Source organism: Papio anubis, chromosome 13 (genome assembly GCF_008728515.1).
Source record: "Papio anubis isolate 15944 chromosome 13, Panubis1.0, whole genome shotgun sequence".
Taxonomy (NCBI): domain Eukaryota; kingdom Metazoa; phylum Chordata; class Mammalia; order Primates; family Cercopithecidae; genus Papio; species Papio anubis.
This window is the reverse complement of record NC_044988.1, coordinates 36,071,054-36,088,446: the sequence shown is the minus strand read 5'-3', so window position 1 is coordinate 36,088,446 and position 17,393 is coordinate 36,071,054. Positions and strand designations below refer to the sequence as shown.

Sequence of the window (17,393 nt, the reverse complement as noted above, 5' to 3'; positions counted from 1 at the left end):
AGGTCAACTGAGTAAGAGAATATAACAATTATAAATATATATGCATTCAACAGTGGAGCACCTACATATATGAAAAAAATATTAGAGATAAAAAGAGAGATAGACTCCAATACAGTAACAGCTGGAGACATCAACACACCACATTCAGCAATGGACAGATCCTCCAGATAGAAAAGTAACAAAGAAACATCACACTTAATCTACACTATAGACCAAAAGGACCTAACAGATATTCACAGAACACTTCATACAAAGGTCACAAGATACACATTCTTTTCCTCTGCACACAGATCATTCTCAAAGATAGGTCATGTTAGGTCACAAAACATGTCTTCAAACATTCAAAAAAAAGTGAAATAATATCAAGCATCTTGTTTGGCCATAATGGAATAAAAATAGAAACAAATGACAAAAAGAATTTTGGAAGATGTACAAACGCATGGAAATTAAACAATATGCTCCTGAATGACCAGTGAGTCCGTGTAGAAACTAAGAAGGAAACTGAAAACTTTCTTAAAACAAATTATAACAGAAACACAACATATAAAATCTATGGGATACAGCGAAAGCAGTACTAAGAGGAATGTTTACAGCTGTAAGAGCTTATATAAAAAAAGAAAAAAAACTCAAATAAACAACCTAACAATGCATCTTAAAAAACTAGAAAAGCAAGAGCAAACCAAACACAAAATTAGAAGAAAAACAATAATAAAGATCAGAGTAGAAATAAATGAATTTGAAATGAGAATACAACAGATCAACAAAATAAAAAGATGTTTTTTAAAAAGAAAGAAAAACAAAACTGACAAACCTCTACCCAGACTAAGAAAAAAGGAGAGAAGATCCAAATAATTAAAATCGGAGATAAAAAAGGAGACATTACAACTGATACTACAGAAATTCAAAGGATCACTAGTAGCTACTAGGAGCAACTATATGCCAATAAATAGGAAAATCTAGAAGAAATGCATAAATTCCGAGAAATATTCAACCTACTAAGATCGAACCACAAAGAAATCCAAAACCCAAACAGACCAATAACAAGTAACGAGATCAAAGCCATAATAAAAAGGTCTCCCGGTGAAGAAAAGCCTAGGACCCAATGGCTTCACTGCTGAATTCTACCAAACATTTAAATAAGAATATCAATCCTACTTAAACTCTTCCAAAAAGTAGAGGAGGAGGGAAAACTTCCAAGCTCACTCTGTGAGGCCAGAATTACCCTGATACCAAAACCAGAAAAATGAAACATCAAAAAAAGAAAACCACAGCCAATAGCCCTGATGAACACTGATGCAGAAATCTTCAACAAAACACTAGCAAACCAAATTCAACAACACGTTAAAAAGATCATTCATCATGACCAAGTGGGATTTATCCCAGGAATACAAGGATGATTCAACATATGCAAATCAATCAATGTGATACATCATATCATTAGAATGAAGAAGAAAAACCATATGATCATCACAATTGATGCTGAAAAAGCATTTGATAAAGTCCAACATCGCTTCATGAAAACCCTCAAAAAACTGGGTACAGAAGGTACATACCTCAACACAATAAAAGCCATATATGACCAACTCACAGCTAGTATCATTTTAAATGGTGAAACACTGAAAGCCTTTTCTCTAAGACCTGAAACAAAACAAGGATTCCTACTTTTTTTTTTTTTTTGAGACGGAGTCTTGCTCTGTTGCCCAGGCTGGAGTGCAGTGGCCGGATCTCAGCTCACTGCAAGCTCTGCCTCCCAGGTCTACGCCATTCTCCTGCCTCAGCCTCCTGAGTAGCTGGGACTACAGGCGCCCGCCACCTCACCCGGCTAGTTTTTTGTATTTTTTTAGTAGAGACGGGGTTTCACCGTGTTAGCCAGGCTGGTCTCGATCTCCTGACCTCGTGATCCGCCCGTCTCGGCCTCCCAAAGTGCTGGGATTACAGGCTTGAGCCACCGCGCCCAGCCTGATTCCTACTTTCAACACTGTTATTCAACACAGTACTGGAAATCCTAGCCAGCGCAATCAGACTCCCAAAAAAAAAAAAAAGAAAGAAAGAAAGAAAGAAAGAAAGAAAGAAAAGAAATAAAGGGTTTGCAAATTGGAAAGGAAGAATTCAAATTATCCTTGTTTGCAGATGATATAATCTTGCACTTGAAACAACTTGAAGACTCCGAAAAACTATTAGAACTGATAAATTCAGTAAAGGTGCAGAAAAATCAACATATAAAAATCAGAGCATTTCTATACACCGACAGGAACAATCTAAAAAAGAAATCAAGATACTAATCCTATTGACAGTAGCTACAAAGAAAAGTAAATATTTAACTTGACCAGAGAAGTGAAAGATCTCTACAATGAAAACTATAAAACACTGATGCAAAAAATTGAAGAGGAAACAAAAAATGGAAAGATAATCCATGTTCATGAACTGGAAGAATCAATACTGTCAAAATGTCCATACTACCCAAAGCTATCTAAAGATTCAATATAATCCCTATCAAAATACTAAAGACATTCTTCTCAGAAAAAGAAAAAAAAAATCCTAAAATTTATATGGAATCACAAAAGACCTAGAACAGGCAAAACTATCCTAAGCAAAAAGAACAAAATGAAAGAATCATATTACCTAACTTGAAATTATAATACAGAGCTGTAATAACCAAAATGATACGGTAATGGCACAAAAATAGACACTTAGATCAGTGGAAGAGAATAGAGAATCCAGAGGTAAATCCATACATCTATAGTAAACTCATTTTCAACAAAGATGACAAGAATACACATTGGGAAAAGGACAGTCTCTTCAATAAATGATGCTGGGAAAACTAGATATTTATATGCAAATGAACGAAACTTGACCCTTATCTCTTCCCATATACAAAAATCAAATCAAAATGGATTACAGACTTAAATCTAAGATTTCAAACTATGAAACTACTAACAGAAAAATTTGGGGAAACTCTCCGGAATACTGGTCTGGGCAAAAATTTCTTGAGTAATACCCCACAAACACAGGCAACAAAGTAAAAATGGATAAATGGGATCACATCAAGCTTAAAAGCTTCTGCACAGCAAAGAAAAACACAAAGTGAAAAGACAACCCACAGAAAGAGAGAAAATATTTGCAAACAACCCATCTGACAAAGGAGTAATAACTAGAATATAAAAGGAGCTCAAACACTATAGGAAAGATATCTAATAATCTGATTTTTAAAATGGGCAAAAGATCTGAATTGACATTTCTCAAAAGAAAATATACGAATGACAGGCCGGGCATGGTGGCTCATGCCTGTAATACCAGCACTTTGGGAGGCGGAGGAAGGCAGATCACCTGAGGTCAGGAGTTCGAGACCAGCCTGGCCAACATGGTGAAACCCCATCTCTACTAAAAATACAAAAATTAGCTGGGCGTGGTGGCATGCAACTGTAATCCCAGCTACCCAGGAGGCTGGTGCAGGAGAATTGCTGGAACCCGGGAGGCAGAGGTTGCAGTGAGCCGGGATTGTACCACTACACTGCAGCCTAGGCCATAGAGCAAGACTCTGTCTCAAAATATATATATATATATATATACACACATACACACACACACACACACACATATATATGACAAACAGGTATATGAAAAGGTGCTCAACCATTGACATTCTTCACAAAATTAGAAAAAACTAACTGAACACATGAAGCTAGAGACTAGGAGGATGGTTACCAGAGGCTAGCAAGGGTAGTGGGGATGGGGGAAATGGAAATGGTTAATGGGTACAAAAAAGAAAAAAAAAAAACCCACAAAATGAAAACACTTAGTATTTGCTACACAACAAGGTAACTACAGTCAAAAACAATTTAATTGTACATTTTAAAGTAACGCAATGAGTACAACTGGATTGTTTGTAACACAAAGCATAAATGCTTGAAATGACGTATACCCCATTTAACCTGATGTGGTGATTATGTATTGCATGCCTGTATCAAAGTATCTCATGTAACACATAAATATATATACCTATGACATACCCAAAAAAATTACAAATAAAAATATTTTTTACAAAGTAGTGAGATGTATATGAAAAGTCAAAATAATGAGACGCAGATACTAATATCGGAGTATTGACTTTTGATACCTAAAATCTGGATTTGGTAATGTTTGGAATGTGCTCTAAAATGATCATACAAAAAAGGAGGAAAATTTGCTCCAAAAAGAATGATATAAATAGACCAAAAAGGGTTTCAATCCAACAAAGCTGAAAATGAAATAATAAAGCTGGTTTACAAGCCGTAAGTCAAACGCTATAGCTGTCAGATAGTTGTGTCTATTTATTTGGGTAATACCGAAATAGGGTAAGGCAGGGACTCAAAGAGATGACATGTAATTAGAATCATGAAATATATAAACTGTATCCAAGGATAGACAGTTACGTGTGTTCTTTGTATCATTTCATTTCAGTTGAGGTTGGGCATACAGCCATAATCTTAGAATCCAAATTAGGGTACAATAAAAAAAATTGTAACTAATCTCTCCTCAAGCATATGCAATTGAAGCTGCAATATACATTTTGGTTTTTATTTTAATGGACGTGAATGGAAAAGTAAGAAAATGGGAGCACAATGAATCAGACTGAGGTCTGAAGCTAATCTTTAGAAATGGTGAGGACACAGAAAGTCACAGATAAAGATCGAGCCTACGTCACTATGATCTCTGTCTTCCTAATTTGAGCCCAGAGTGACATCTAGTCTTTAGAATTGGAAAATAAAAAGAGAGCTGATCTATGATTACTGACTCCAGCCATGCATACACCCTCCACTTTCCTTTTTGCTCAGGCTGAAGCTGAAAAAATTACTACATTTTAACATGAATTTATTTATTTATGTCTGGGAATGGGTGAAATAATAAGATGTCTTTGATTCTAAAATATTAACTCTATGATATAGTACTCTTATAGTCTTTTTAAAAAGAATCTTTAAAAAATAGAACCACCACATACAATTCTCATATACCTTATAAAAAATGAACACGAGGTGTTCAACAGCACTTACCATAAAAGAAAACACCAACAGAACAATTACATTTGTTGTATAAGCATGTGTCTCAAACTAAATATCCTATAGGAATATTTTACATTCTTGATGAACAACCTTACCTTCACAAGGCAGGTTTCTTTAAAAAAATTCCAGGAAACTAGGAATGACAGTTAGTGAACTACAGGCCACCAATGAAATATCATCTGGCTTCAGCTGCACTATTTGATTTCCATGAGCTCCTTTAGAGCCCTTTATTTACAAGGAGGCTAGGGCTCCTCTGGAGTATAAAACTGAAGATACGAGATTGATTGCTGAAGAAGTCAGTTTTAAGGATACTTTTAAAATGCAATCATTGCAGCCATAAAATTTAAAGAAATCATACTTAAGTGTTTAGTAAAAATTAATATTGCAACACTCACTGCCACACTAAATCAGAGGGTTAAAGTCAGAATACCAATACTGTCAGTTACTCTCCTACAATACTTAAACTTCATTCAACTATTTTTCAACAGAAATAGGAATGGAGCTTCATAGAAAAAGTACACTCAAATGGATACGCTGAAAAAACAATTGGAATCCACTGTGAATTCAGATCATTTACAGGTAGAAATAAATTATGTAGGTCTAAAAATCATTGTAATGTTATATTCAAGAGTTCCCAGTTCAACTGTAAATTGATAGAGATTTACATAGTTTCAATATTAAAATAAAAATGGCAAGATTGTATTTTTTGAGGGGACAAGGAGTTAAAATTAATAGAAAGATGCTTTAAATCTATTCCAAAGAGTGATTAATCATAGTATTTTCTGTATGAAACATGCTACATGAAAACAGCATAATCAATCAGAACAGCTTTAGAATCAGGGTGAGTGGCCTAGACCTGGCCCTGGGTCTGCCATGCAAAGGACAATGGTACCTTGGACAACAGGACTGCTCAGTGTGTGAGCACAGGAGCCAGGCAGTAACTGTGGATGGAACAGAGAACTCTTAATGCCTTGGTGAGCTGATCACATAATCTCTAATTTCTAAATTTATGATTCAGGGCAAAGGAGAGAACATCACTGGCCAAACTGATTCTGCAATACTTTATGGTGGCTCATGTACTAGGAATAGGACCTATATAATAAATAAGAGCTTGATATATTTATATAGTCAAGATTAGAAGCAGGACTTCCTAGCTGTGTTAAATATGTCTTACATTTATTAACATAATAATCACATGAAAGGAAAATACGGTCATGTGTCACATAAACACATTTTGGTCAAAGATGGACTGCATACATGACAGTAGTCCCATAAGATTGTAAGGCTGTTTTTCTTTTGTGCCTTTTCTATGTTTAGGTACACAAATACTTACCACTGTGTTACAATTGCCTACACTACTCAGGACAGTAGTAGCAATAGGCTACATCGTATAGCCTAGGTGTGTAGCAGGCTATACCGTCCACGTTTGTGTCAGTACACTGTATTATGTTCACACAATGACAAAACTGCCCAACGATGCATTACTCAGAATGTATCCCTATCATTAAGCAATGCATAAATGGACCAAAATGTTTTCTGGGCCCACTGATGCAGTGACTTCTTAAATGGGAGATAAAACCTCTAACATTAAAATATACCAGATTATTCAGACCATAAAGAGTGTCCATATTTTTCTCTCTTCTTTCACTCCCCAAAGTGAATGCCAGCAATAAAATCATCCAGAAAGACACCCCTCTCAGACTTACTGAGAACTAAATATACACAGTCATGACAAAAATTTTCATCATGTAAGGCGTATTCTTTATATTGTCATTCAGGTTTTTAACTTCAGTTGCAAGGAAGTGTAATTCTCTGTCATTAGAGATCATTGAGGAATAAAGTAAATGCTGCTATTACAGCTGAAATCATCAAGCTGAGCACCTGCTCTGAGATCATGAGTGAGGGATACACTGCTGAGGTCTGATTGTTCTTCACTTTCAAGAATGTTCTGATTCCTTTTGAAAGATAATTTTTAAGAAAAATTAAGGTAAAACTTAATTAAATGGTAACAAAGTTGACATAGATTGTTGGAATGAAAATCAAAGATTTGAAGTAAGCTAAATTTTTATATTATTATTATTATTATTTTCTTCTGCCCCAAAAAATCTGCAGGAAAGTAGTAAGGTAAATTTTTAACAAGGTCTTTAGGAAAAACAATTTAGGTCAAGTCAATTCTTTGTCTCTAAATGGGGGATCATTTGTTATTAAACGTTATGTCTAAAATTCACAGCAATGCCTAGTACAGACCAGAAACTCTAGAATGTACTAAGGTATAAATGTAAGGATGAGTAAGTGGGGAAAGACCTTATGCTAGCTGAAAAGTTGGATATGACATCAGGCCCAGTGGCTGATGCCTATAACCCCAGCACTTCAGGAGGCCAAAGTGAGAGGCTCACTTGGGCCCAGGAGTTTGAGAACAGCCTGGGCAACATAGTGAGACCTTGTCTCTACAAAAGAATTAAAAAATTAGCCAGGCATGGTGGCGCATGCCTGTAGTCCCAGCTACCCAGGAGGCTGAGGTGGGAAGATCACTTGAGCCCAGGAGTTCAAGACTGTGGTGAGCCATAATTGCACCAGTACACTCCAGTCTGGATGACAGAGTGAGACCTTGTCTCAAAAAAAGAAAAATAAATGTTGGATGTGAACATGGTTTCTTCAGGGGTCACTGAGGATCCCCGACCTTGTTACTTGAAATACTTTTCAAGTATTGCAAAATAGGGACGGACAAGAAAATGAAGCAAAATTCTGAAGCCTTGAAAACGTAAATGTGGACACGATAAACTGACAGTCCCTGCAGGTTCCTAAGTAGAGGACTGACACCAGAAATTTACCTAATAGTTGGGCACGGTGGCTCACGGCTGCAATCCTAGCATTTTGGGAGGCCGAGGCAGGTGGATCACCTGAGGTTAGGAGTTCAAGACCAGCCTGACCAACAAGGTGAAACTCTGTCTCTATTAAAAATACAAAAATTAGCAAGGCATGGTGGCAGGTGCCTGTAGTCCCAGATACTCAGGAGGCTGAGACAGGAGAATTGCTTAACCTGGGAGGCAGAGGTTGCAATGAGCTGATATCGCCACTGTGCTCCAGCCTGGGTGACAAGAGTGAGACTAAGTCTCAAAAAAAAAAAAAGAAAAGAAAAGAAATTTACCTAATATTTCTACAATGGATATAGAACCACCAGGTAAGATGCTTTTGAGAGGGAAGACTAGAAACACAAGGAAGTGTAGAATTGCATCTATAAGCACCTGAACAATCTTATCTTTTCATTAGACTCAAATGTGACTACCATGGGTGGGGTGGGAAGAAAGATTAAGCAATACTAAAATAAGCCACTTACTGCTGTCCACGCATTTCTTTTGCACCGGGCACACAGCCATCCATCACAGATCTCATGAGAAGGAATACCGTAACAACCTATAAAATAATAGTATGTATCCATGCATTAGGTCTTTTTCACCTTTAAAATATTGCAAATCTCAGTACTGAAATAAATAAAAATGGAACACTAGCCTACCATACTGTCTTGATTCTCACTGTATAGAACAAAACATAAGCAAGGTGAATGTGAGTCTTATTGATAACTAACACAATAGTTATAGAGAATACTTATGGAACATCTTGAATGGGTAATAAAATTTTAAAATGTCAAGTCTACTAATTTGTTCACACACAGACATCTCAAAATAAGTTGCAATCCACAGGGCAAAGTTTAAGGAAATGTTAAAAATAATACAATAAATATACTGTGACCTAATATTATTAAATTAATTTAAATTTTGAAGTAATTTACAATTACTTCAAAAATTAAGTCTAGCTACCTTCAACCTCAATGATAAGGCAAATGTTGCAAATTCAGAGTTAGCAATGAAGGAATATTTTCAATTCAATTTGTCTATTCAGCTCATGCCTGACCCAAAATAACTATCTAAGGTGATGGCTGATTATGCAAATATACATAGCAATTACATGGCATCAAGGAACACATGTCACTCTGACTTCTTGAGATAAAAGAATTTTGAAATATTTAAATGAGTAATTTTTAATATTTCTGATATTAAAACCCCCTCCTTATAGGAGGGTTAAGATTTAATGAGTAATTTTTGAAAATTTCTATAACATTTGAGATGGAAACAAAATAACAGAAATGTAATTTCCCGAAAAAAAAATCTATCACAGTTAACCATGTCCATGAAATAATGAGTTAAAGCATATGTGTATAAAATAGTATGGTTACACTGCATAGCTGCTACATTCAGGAATCAGATTATATCCCAATTATTTTGTGTCCTGGTGCTTTACCTATTGTATACACATAACAATGTAAGGTGTGTATATGCATGTGTGTGTGTTCCAAATTGCCTTCAATACAAAAACAAGATGGCTATTATTATATTTCAAGCAGATACTATTTAAATCCTTTAAGTAGATAGTATCTAATCAATCAATAAATGATAAATGACGAAGTTGTTTCAACCCTAATATAAAGCAATTATTACTCTGAGGTAAATACAGAAGATAATATCTATATTATAAACCATTCAAACTACATTGACAGAGGACAGGCCATACCTAAGTGAGTTACTAGAGTATGTGATTTGGTAAGATCTGGAATATTAAAATGCCTTAAAATACAGTTGTAGTATATAAGATCCCTTTTACATATTTCATAGGATTTACATGGCAGATCAATAAATGTTTACCACTTATCCAACTGTTAAAAATAATAAATTGAGATAGGTGTGGAGACTATCTCAGTCCAGGGGTAAAACAACTGTAATGACTGTTCTCCCCTGGAAAGCAACAGAGATTTCCACCCTTACGAATGAAAAAAAGTTAACTCAATACAACAATTCTGAGAATAACCAAAGGAACATCCATTTCTCTTTTAAAAGTCACAAAGAAAAACAGTCTTCAATAATATCAGACTTTCAAATTAAGTTTTTATAAACTAGATCTTAAAGTAAGTAAAATTCAAGCATGTGAAAGGAACCCCATGATGACTCCTCACCTGGACCCCAAACAAACCAACCAACAAAAAAAAAAAAACCCAGACCTGCTCTCCACTGATACTACATGAAAGTGGTGAAAAAAAGATGAATATACTAACTCATACTTTTACTAGAAGAAATGTGAAAAAGAATGATATAACCATGAAGAATGCCAATAGTCCATGCAACAGATCTGACAGGTTCCAAAAACGTGAGAAATAAAGATGATGTGAAATGCTGAAAAGCCAGTGATTGATGAATTATAGATCCATTTACTTGCATGAACCCGTACGCAGCACTTTGCACAGGAAATCAGAAGACTTGTTCCATCCTCTTCAAGGAAGGCATTGGGTGGAGAATATTCTATATTTTCTTCACTATAAATAAAACACATCTCTGGTATAAGGGGCTTAGTCTTTCCTTCCAACGTAATGACTTCATCTAATTTTGTCTCCCATCTAGCATCATTTTCTTCATTGCTGCTATCTGGCTGAAAAACACAATGTTTCCACATGAGTGAAAAACATGGAAAAGAGCTCATCATTCTAGTCACTCAAATCCACTAACTCCTGTTCCAGACACTAACTTCTAACTTTTGTTCTTCCTGTTGTTCTCCTTGATCAAACTACTAGTTTTTTGGTGTTTTTTTTTTTTTAAATCAACATTCCACCTCAGACTCCCACCCAAAAGCTAATCTGCAGGAACAGGACAATATTCTATCATGTCTGTTCATATAAGAAAGTGACTAGCTACTCAAATTGTGTCTTCCCAAAATTAGTTCATGGAAAGCATCAATTCTTTTGCTTCTTCATATGCACTAGGGTTAAGAGATCTGTTTTCATTTACTGAAGAATCATATTTTGCTACACTTGAAGGAGTGTACAAAGACCCAGTTTTAATCTGTGCAGCAGTATTAGGAGAGGCTTTAAGAATTTTTGCCTCATCACAGTATTTGAAAGCAAGAGAGAGAGAACTGGCACATGTCACTAAATAAGAAAGAATAATGTATCAAACAAAACTATTACCTCACACCAAAAGATAGAGAAAACATTTAGTACATCTAGTATTTACTTGAAAGTATAAGTAATGAATTACCTCACAGATTTTATATTATTTTATGTTTTATACTGTATTATTTTATATTAAATCTCCACAAATCTTACGAGTTTAGTTTGAATTTTTTCATTATTGAGACATATACGGATTATAATGTAGAAATAAGAATCAATAAGTAGTTAAAACCCAGAAATTTAATGACTAAAGGAAGAGAAAAATAATGTTTATCACTCACCAGTGCCACATTAAAAAACATGAAGGGAATAAATTATTTCCTCTGTTACAAAGGTCTGAAAATGTGAGATACCACACATTTTCTGGCTCTGAAATGTCTGAACAGAACAGTTTATTTTTATAAGGAACTCTAAGACAGACATAATCTTGAATAAAATATGTTTCTATAAATAAAAATATAACCCAAAACATAATGTTCATGTCAATATACTTCATAATATATTGTACCTTAAAATGAACCACATAGTTCCACCCTTACAAGATTCCTAAAGATCATTTCAACTGTTTGAGTGCTGAGGACTGTGACCTTCCATTAGCTGAGGTGCTATCAGTATAATATCTATGGAATGATGCTGAAAACAACATCAAGCACAGCCAGCTGATGAGGATGAACTGGAAAATTTAGTTTGTAGTGAGTCTTGGCTGTGTCTTTTGCATGTTCCACATGGGAAGGTGAAGAGACACTTAAAATTTGGACCTAGGGCTGACATTTCTATTATTTGAGAATGACATTTTCAAACAACAACCAAAAAAAAAAGAGATAAACTTAAAGTTCTATCTTTGAAAGCTTCTACTATTTGTAAGCTTTAAGTTGTGTTTCTTGGTAAAAGAGGTAGAAAAGTTGAAAGTAACCCCCCTCCCATGAAATAAAATAAGACACTCAGAAAAGATTTGGGAGACCAAAGTGGAAGGATCGCTTGAGGCCAGGAGCTCAAGACTAGCCTAGGCAAAATAGTAAGACCAAGTTGCCAGAAAAATTAAAAAATAAATTTAAAACATTAGGCAGGTATGGTGGCTCACACCTATAGTCCTAGCTACTGTGGAAGCTGAGGCAGAAGGATCGCTTGAGCCAGAGTACAAGCCTACATGGAGTCATGATTATGCCACTGCACTTCAGCCTGGGCAACAGAGCACGACCCTATCTCAAAAGAAAAAGATAAAGTATTTTCAGAAAAGTGTCTCCCAAGGAGAATGTAGAAAGTGTTTGTGGTTCTATGAAAGCCATCAGCTACCTAAGGATGTCTTCCTTCTTATGTGCAAAGGAAGCCCACAACAATTTACAGTGATCTTGTGGTATGTGGTCACACGGAAAGCAGAGCAAAGAAGGCAACTGTGACAGCAGCTCCCCTTTACCTTATGGTATGGCATGAGCAGAGTGCAGATGGCACAGTGTGGCTTCATCCTGGCCACTGTTGCATTATACTCTTGTTCAGCTGCGAAGTTAGGGGACTTCGTCTGCCAAAGGTGGATGAGAGGTTTCGCCCAAGACTCTGTTTCTTCCACTTCCTCCTCAATGGACAGAACCTCAGGCAATTCTTAAGGGAGAAGGCAGGAAAATATCGTGAGCATGGGAACCAGGGAAAACAATCACCCTGAGTACAAAAGAAGCAAACATTCCACAGAATCTGTGATATTAAGGCCAGAAACCAAATCTATTTTGTCTTTCAAATACATCCTGAGAGAGCCAGAATAAGGGAAGTTGCCTTATAATCCTCCTCAAGCCTCAAAGCCTAGATCAGATCTCATGGCCAGACAACCACCCTCGTTTTGTGACCCTCCCCATCCCCACCAGAAATAATTACACTGTTCCCTCCTTCCCACATTACTCCTTCCGTGTCTCTACTGCTACGGTAAAAGCTCCAATACTAAAATAGGTTTGTGTGTATGAGATTATCTTCTAGTTATCAGAGTAATTCACAATCCAGAAACTACTTTGCCAATTTTTACTTTCTTCATCTAACATAGCACATGGCTCAATAAAAGTTTAATTGAACTTCACTGAATTAACTCCTGGGTTCAAGAATTTATTACAATTAACATTTTTACAGAGTAGCTATAAAGTGCCAAGCAATATACTGGCATTACACGGATATAAAAGAAAATCCCTAGTCAGATCTTCTCATTTGTTCCATAAAATACCCCTAGAGGGTCAAGTCTTAAATGTATATTTCTTTTTTCTTTTTCTTTCTTTCTTTCTTTTTCTTAAGATGGAGCTTTGCTCTTCATGCCTAGGCTGGAGTACAATGGTGCAATCTCAGCTCTCTGCAACCGCTGCCTCCGGGGTTCAGGCCACTCTACTGCTTCAGCCTTCCGAGTAGTTAGGATTACAGGCGCCCACCACCACGCCTGGCTAATTGTTTTTGTATTTTTAGTAGAAATGGAATTTCACCACGTTGGCCAGGCTGACCTAGAACTCCTGATCCACCCACCTCAGCCTGCCAAAGTGCTAGGATTACAGGCATGAGCCACCGAGCCAGGCCTAAAATGTATATTTCTTTACTCCACAAGAACAGCACTTTATAAAATCTTACAGAGCACCAGAAAAATACAGAAAGACACAACATGTTAGCAAAAAACTCTTCATGCCTATAGCAGAGGGCAGTACATCAGAGCAAGTGGCCAGAATAAAAGCTGCACCCAGTGTCTAGGGCTGTGACACATTCTAAACATCTGCATGAGTAGCTTTCATAGTCCGATAAATGAATACTGTAGAGCAATGTGCTTAACTACAAAGCACTGGTGAGTGAGTGTGTTCCAGCCCTTGCCATGTTGACTTACCTGTTTCAGAAAAAGTCAAATTAGATTTGCACTGATGGCAAAATGGGAAGGACTGAAAGAGGCTGAAAATAACTCAAAATATGTCAAATGCCAACTGTAGCACAAAGGGTGGCATTATTATAATAATCATGTTATCATGGTTGTTGTTCTTATTATTTTTACAATGGAAAACACTTGGTATTCACCCATGGGTAGAGTATTTCAAAACAAAACAAAAGATAAGAATCTTTGCCTATATTTGCAATAAAGTAATCTGACTCTAAATGTAAACTGTTTCTCGCAGCACTTGGCCTCACCATAATAGCAAAAGGAGATGGCTAAAAACTTATTATAGCACAGGATATACTACAGCTAATTTTATGCATTTATGATTTAATACTGCACCTTTATATTTGGTTACATCCGTGTTTGTGTGCATATGTTGTGACAAATTTTAACTTTTTATAATAGATTTCTGTTTATAGTAGTAAACGATAAAACAGTCTTGTATCTGCATATATTTTATGCATTCATGACCTATCTTTTTCTTTATTTTTTAAATATTTCCAGGCTATATGATTCATTTGTGAGTTTTTTCAAATTGTTCCAAGTCTATGAGAAATGTTCTAATGTACTTATTGAAAAAAAAAAATTGCATGTAAGTAGACCCAAACAATTCAAACCAGTGATGTTCAAGGAGTCAACTGGAATTGAAAGATAACCGCCATTCTCAAAACATGATCTGTGAACTCCAGGGGATGCACAATCCTGTTGCATGGCATCTGTATAGTCAAAATTACTTTCATAATAACGCACGTTATTTGACTATGTTACCCAGTTGAGATTTGTAACAGTGATACAAAAGCAGTAGAGAGTAAAATTGTTGGTGCCTCAGCATGAATCAACTGGTACCAAAGGAATCATTATATTGACTACCTCATACTTACAGAGGTAACAAAAAGGCAGTTTCTCTTAGTAATGCCTTTGATGGGGGGAAGCATCAATTTTATTAAATCTGTGGAAAAAAAGGAATGTATGCATAAAGTATTTCTGTGCACACCGAAGTTCAAGAGTAGTCTTTAGAAAAGCCCTTGTGCAATTAATTGAACTGCGGATTGAATTGCCTGCCATTTTCATGGAATGTCACTTTTTCCATGAAAAAAATTATTAGCAGACAAACTACGGTCATTCAGACTTGGGTGGCTGGCAGGAATTTTCTTGAAAATAAACAAAAAAACCTGTCAATTTTTTAAAAAACAACTAGAGTATTTGTCAACAATGATAAAAATCAAGCTTATAAGTCACAATTAAAATTTCTGGAAAATTTGTATCCATTACTGTAAGCTCAACAGATTCCAAATGCTTAAATCTGTCTCTGGTGGAAGTGATAATAATAATGAATGTAATTTTTTATATCATATAAAGAGATGCGTCAACATCTAAAAGATCTGGATAACTCACATCTTTGTTTGCTAACGCATAGTAACAAAAATCATGCATGGATTAAAAAGCCACTTAAAATGCAAGACACACCAATGAACTTTCAGCTTAATAGAGTACAAAAAATTCACTGATATGATTTTAGGTTCCACACTGAAACTAAACTACTGTTTGTCAGGTTTTGATAAAGAGTCAAAGAAGAACGTCCCCTTAACTATCTAGAAAGGTTATTAAAATACTGCTTGCTCCCTTTCCAACCACATTATCTGGGGGAAGCTGAAATTTTCATCATATTCTTCAACCAAAACAACATAGTGCAAGAGATTGAATGCAGAAGCAAATAAAAGAATGCAGCTGTCTTTTATTAAATCCAATACTAAAGACATTTGAAAAAAAAATAACATCTCCCAATCCTGCAGCCCCTGGTAACTAGCATCCTACTCTCTGCTTTTAGAAGTTTGATGTTTTTAGATCCCACATATAAGTGAGATCATGTGGTATCTGTCTTTCTGTTCCTGGCTCAATTCACTTAATATAATGTCCACCAGTTTCATTCATGCAGCAGCAAATGTCAGGATTTCCTTCTTTTATAAGGTTGAACAGTATTGGACTGTGTACACATACAATATTTTCCTTATCCATTCCTTGATTGATGGATACTTCAGATTTATTTCATATAGTACTTATTGTGAATAATGCTGACTGCACATGTAAGTGCAGATATCTCTATGACATACGGATTTCATTTCTCTTACATCCTTTGGACATACCCAGATGGGGATTTCTGGATCAAAAGGTAAACCTATTTTTAATTTTGTTCAGGAATCTTCGTACTGTTACCCATAATGGCTGTACTAATTTACATTCCCACCAACATTGTACAAAGGTTCCCATTTCTCTATATCCTAACCAAGACTTGTTGTCTTTTTGATAATAGCCATTCTAACAGGGATAAGAAGTGAGGATTTCACTTGCACTTTCCTAATGAGCTGTGATGTGGGGTGTTTTTCATATAACTGTTGGCCATCCATATGTCTTCTGCTGAGAAACATCTATTCAGGTCCTTTGCCCAGTTTTAATCCAGTTAATTGTTTTCTTGCTATTTAGCTGTTTAAGTTCCTTATATATTGGGATATATATATAAGGATATTATATATCCTTATATAATGTCAATATTGGGATATTGACAACTTATCAGAGATATGGTTTGCAAAATAATTTCCCACATTCTGTAGGTTGTCTCTTTACTCTGTTCTTTCTTCTTTTCCTTTGCAGAAGCCTGTTTGATAAAATCCCGTGTATATATTTTTGCTTTTGTTGCCTGTGCTTTTGGAGTACAATTGCAACAAAAGCAAAAATTGACAAACGGAATATAATTAAACTAAAAAGCATCTGCACAGCAAAGGAAACTATCAATAGGGTGAAAAGACAAACTACAGAATGGGAGAAGATTTTTGCAAACTATGCATTTGACAAAGGTCTAATATTCAGCATATAAAGGGAACTTAATCAAATTTACAAGAAGAAAAACAACCCCATTAAAAACTAGACAAATTACATGAACAGACACTTTCCAAAAGAAGACATACATACTGCCAACAAGCATACGAAAAAAAGCTCAACACCTGTCCGGAGCTGCACGCCCCGGCCATAGCGAATAATAATTGACGATTGAAAACGCCTGAGCTTTATTCATTTCCACCTTACACCTCCTCCCTATCTTTGCCTTTTCCCCTGTATTAATACCTCATAAAAGATGGCGCTCTTCCTGCTTCTTCTTCACCTATTTTTCCCGCGCCCGCGAAAATTGCTACCTGACAGCGCAGGCGCCACATGACGTTCGACCAGAGAAACCAATACCTACTTGGTCACACCCTCCGTGATGAGATCATCTCTGCCTCTGGCCCAACCCCTTCCCCTCCAAGTGTATATAAGGCACTGCATTACCGCCATTAAAGGAGAGAGACTTGATCAGAGCACTGTCTTGTCTTCATTTCTCGTATCTCTTGTTCCCCAAATTCCCACCCCCTCTTCCAGGGCCTGCAGTGACGATCCCGCGGGCCGGGATAAACACCACTGATCATTAGAGAAATGCAAA

At 36.1% G+C, this 17,393-nt stretch overlaps 1 protein-coding gene across 8 annotated transcripts in view; it reads right to left on the bottom strand.

The window, feature by feature from the left end:
* KDM4C (lysine demethylase 4C) overlaps positions 1–17,393 on the bottom strand; it is a 425,827-nt gene that overhangs the window by 150,757 nt on the left and 257,677 nt on the right. For all 8 annotated transcript variants that reach the window (XR_004177866.1, XR_004177865.1, XM_009188789.4 and 5 more), the window contains 3 exons: positions 12,452–12,633; positions 10,304–10,517; positions 8,377–8,453 (listed from right to left, as the gene is read on the bottom strand). Coding sequence is in view for 6 of the 8 variants with exons in the window: in XM_009188789.4 (XP_009187053.1) it covers positions 8,377–8,453; positions 10,304–10,517; positions 12,452–12,633 (473 nt within the window). In the remaining 2 variants the exon portion in view is untranslated. The remainder of the gene's footprint in view (positions 1–8,376; positions 8,454–10,303; positions 10,518–12,451; positions 12,634–17,393) is intronic.